Below are 3,850 nucleotides of genomic sequence, written 5' to 3' on the forward strand. Positions count from 1 at the left end.
ATCCTATTCATTCAAGTTTCCCTAAGTATCCGTAACGCTGTGGGATTGGGGCAAGTAGGTTTATTGCCGACTTTGCCCACTATGTAGCCAGTGCAGTCCCAAACAATAAAGTGAGAATTTTTGGATTATTTTTACATAGTTACATAGGTTGAAAAAAGACCTAAGTCCATCTAGTTCAACCTTCCTCCACCAATTCTACATTTTGTCCCTAAGTCACTTATAACCATTTTTTTATTTGGCTTTTTTTTCATAGTTTTTAATATTTTGAATGGATTATATCATGGTTACCTAAGGGATTTCCATGTACCCACGGAAGGAGAACTCTCGACTCTCCCCAATGCAAAGCTCCTATCAGGCTCACAGGTGGTTGGGAACAAAATCCCCTTGAGGTAGAAAACCAAGCGAGTACGATGAGCCTGATGTATTGTGACTGGCGGAGGGACGGGAAGAAGCAAAAAAACAAGAGAGAAACACCTCAAAATACAGAAACAAAGAAACCAAAGCCTATGCCCAACAAACAAAATAGGAATGAGCATTAATGGTTGCCCATCATGGTACACAAGAAACGGGTGGAAGCTTTCTACTCTAGACCAAGACTATGGCCACCAGCAGGTTAATCCCTTACGTACATAGAGAAGGACTCTGACCTGTAAGTGTCATAAGGAAAAAATACCAAAGTAGTTTAATATACCATTATAATACATAATGGCGACATGTGGTAAATCACCGGGACACCGACCGCTAGGAGATAACGCACTATTGTCTCCCCAGGATCTGGTTCATCTCTAGCAGAAATGGATCAGTACAGAGTAAAAATGTAATGATAGCAGGAGGCGTAGACGAGGAGAGAGAAGATCCAGATAACAGGTGGTGGAGGACGAGGTGGGCTGAGGGGCACCGGTGATGGAGGAACGAGCCCCTACTTAGGATAGGCCAAGGGGGAGCTCAACCGAGGAAAAATGGGACCATTCACAGCCAGATGATAGGAATTACAGCCATTTTATTATGCTGAGCCATTAGTGTATACATGATGAGATAATAGATAGATAGATAGAAGGATAGATAGATAGAAGGATAGATAGATAGATAGATAGATAGAGGGATAGATAGATAGATAGATAGAAGGATAGATAGATAGAAGGATAGATAGAAGGATAGATAGATAGAAAGATAGATAGAAGGATGGATGATAGAAAGATTGATTGATAGATAGAAGGATAGATAGATTGGATAGATAAACAGATGCATAGATAGATAATAGATAGATTGGATAGATAGAAAGATAGATAGATAGAAGGATAGTTAGATAGATAGAACATAGATCGATAGATAGATAGAGGGATAGATAGATAGATAGAAGGATAGATAAATAGATAGACAGATATTAGGATGGATAGATAGATAGATAGATAGAACATAGATCGATAGATAGATAGAGGGATAGATAGATAGATAGAAGGATAGATAAATAGATAGACAGATATTAGGATGGATAGATAGATAGATAGATAGAAGGATAGACAAATAGATAGAAGGATAGATAGATAGGATGGATGGATAGATCGATTAACAGATACATAGATAGATAGATAGAAAGATACATAGATAGATAGAGGGATAGATAGATAGATAGATAGATAGAGGGATAGATAGATAGAAGCATGGATGGATAGGTAGATAGATAATAGATATATCATTGCAGCAGACACTATGTTACAGGTGCTTTCTCTCCATTACTGTTTCTCGCACATTTCTCACTACTCATCTCTAACATTGCAGAAGACGCTCGGATCCTCCATGAGAACCTGCATTTCTTTTCCTTATTTACCAACATTCCTTTAAATTTCCCCCAGGAATAATGGAGGAACCTGATAACTAAGAACAAAGCCTCCCATCCCCTGTTATACAATAGGTGTGATGACCCAGAATAGACTTCACCTATGTGACAAATGAGATGTGACTTACATTGCCATCATCTGCCCCCCCCCCATCTCCCACCTCCCATCCTGATCACCTCTCCTCAGCAGCTAATGGGTTAATTGTGCATGCCAAGAGTAGGGGGTGAGAAAGGGGAGTCGTGATTGAGGAGCATTAGATGCCATCATAATGGGTTATTCAAAGCTGGTCGCATTTAGTATCAAGGGAGAGTGAATGTGATGGGGGGTGGGGGGCATCAGAGGGGGCACTGAGGGTCTGAGCTCTTGTAGGGGGGATGAGAGTTGGCAGGAAGTGCTGTATACATCACACAAACTTTGGGAAATATAATGGGATTCACATTGCAACAGAAATAATAAAAAAACACACAAACAATTTCATCAAAACAATACATTGTGCTACATCATTAACCCTCAAAATACCAGTCCCCATTACCATAATTTTAAAACACCCCTCCCCCTTTCCAATGAAAGAAACTTACCGATCTGGATAATGTTTGGAAAATTGGGGAAATTGACCCCAAGTACTGCCCCTAGGAAGCTGGTGCAGATAAAGGCAAAGATGTGCTGCATATTTCCTTTTGCATTGGCGGAGAAAAAAGGATCAGCCCTACTTCCCAAGCAAAGATTTTGGATTTTATTTCTTGCCCCTGAAGTGTCTTGTATCCCTGGCCTTCTTCCTTCCCTTCTTCCTATTCTTGAGAATCCAAGGCTTGATGCTGCTGATGGTGGTGGTGGTGGAGCTGCTGCTGGTGGTGGTGGTGCTGATGGTGGTGGTGGACCTGCTGCTGGTGGTGATGGTGCTGATGGTGGTGGTGGAGCTGCTGCTGATGGTGGAGGAGAATCTGTTGATGCTGTTGTCAGTTTTTGGTGTCTCTCTCCTTGGTGCTGAAGACAAGGCTTGTGCTCCTGGGCTTCTGTGCCTCCCTGCTACTCTCTGCCTCTTCCTTCCTCCATCCAGCTCTTAAAATGCTTAACATCAACTGACAGAAGGATTAACTGAACACAGAAGGAAAGGGAGAGAGCCCTCCTCATTCACACACAGACACACACCAGCACACACATTACTCTCTCTCCACACTCCATCATGCTAATGTGCTTTTATTACTGTAGCCAAGCAACTGCCTCACATTCCCCAACCTCTCTCCATCCTCCTGATAGAAGCCAATGTACTGGAGCTGAGGGTAATCTGCATCCTCCTGTCCCTAATGCCCCCCACACCCACATAGATGGCACCCACTCCTCCCCCTGTGTCACTCTACAGAAAGGAGAGTGGGCTCCGCTGTGACAAAGACACCTGCAAAAAAAGGGGAAACCTGGTTCTGCTATTGAATGTATGGCAGATGTAGCAGAGCTGAATGTGTTACATACTGCCTCTTTCATGTAAAGGCCATAGGCTATGTTCCCATTTAGCGAATGACCTAGGGTCTAGATATCGTTCTTTATGCTGACCAAGAAACGATGCAGCAATAATTTATATATTTGTCATATAGATTATATATTTTCATACATATGTATATATACAGTATATATATACAGTATATACATACATAAGAATATATGCAAAATATATATATATATATATATATATATATATATATATATATATATTGCATATATTCTTAAATTTATATACAGCCTATGTTTATATGTATTAATATTATTATGGTTATGCATTTTAGATTAAACTTTTTACATTTAGAATACTTATTGTTTATATCCATTATTTACATTATATATAATTTTTTAGTATATTTAATCATATATAGTAAGTGTTTACATGTTTGTATCTTTATATTATTATTTAGTTTATGCATTTTTAGATGTATTATAGTATTCATATTATTTACTTTTGTATGTGTATGATATTAAGAATATTATTTATATTTTTATTATTATCATTATTATTATTATTA

At 39.1% G+C, this 3,850-nt stretch overlaps 1 protein-coding gene across 4 annotated transcripts in view; it reads right to left on the reverse strand.

Annotated features, from left to right (window-relative positions):
• Positions 1-3,090, reverse strand: part of GRIA1 (glutamate ionotropic receptor AMPA type subunit 1) — a 370,258-nt gene extending 367,168 nt beyond the window's left edge. For 2 of the 4 annotated variants that reach the window (XM_075344320.1, XM_075344318.1), the window contains exon 1: positions 2,417-3,090. In XM_075344320.1, coding sequence (XP_075200435.1) covers positions 2,417-2,507 — 91 coding nt within the window. In that variant the 5' untranslated portion in view covers positions 2,508-3,090. The remainder of the gene's footprint in view (positions 1-2,416) is intronic. The other 2 variants (XM_075344319.1, XM_075344317.1) reach the window with 1 other exon arrangement.
• Between the last annotated feature and the right edge of the window lie 760 nt (positions 3,091-3,850).

The sequence above is a fragment of the Anomaloglossus baeobatrachus genome, chromosome 4, assembly GCF_048569485.1.
Source record: "Anomaloglossus baeobatrachus isolate aAnoBae1 chromosome 4, aAnoBae1.hap1, whole genome shotgun sequence".
Classification (NCBI taxonomy): Eukaryota; Metazoa; Chordata; class Amphibia; order Anura; family Aromobatidae; genus Anomaloglossus; species Anomaloglossus baeobatrachus.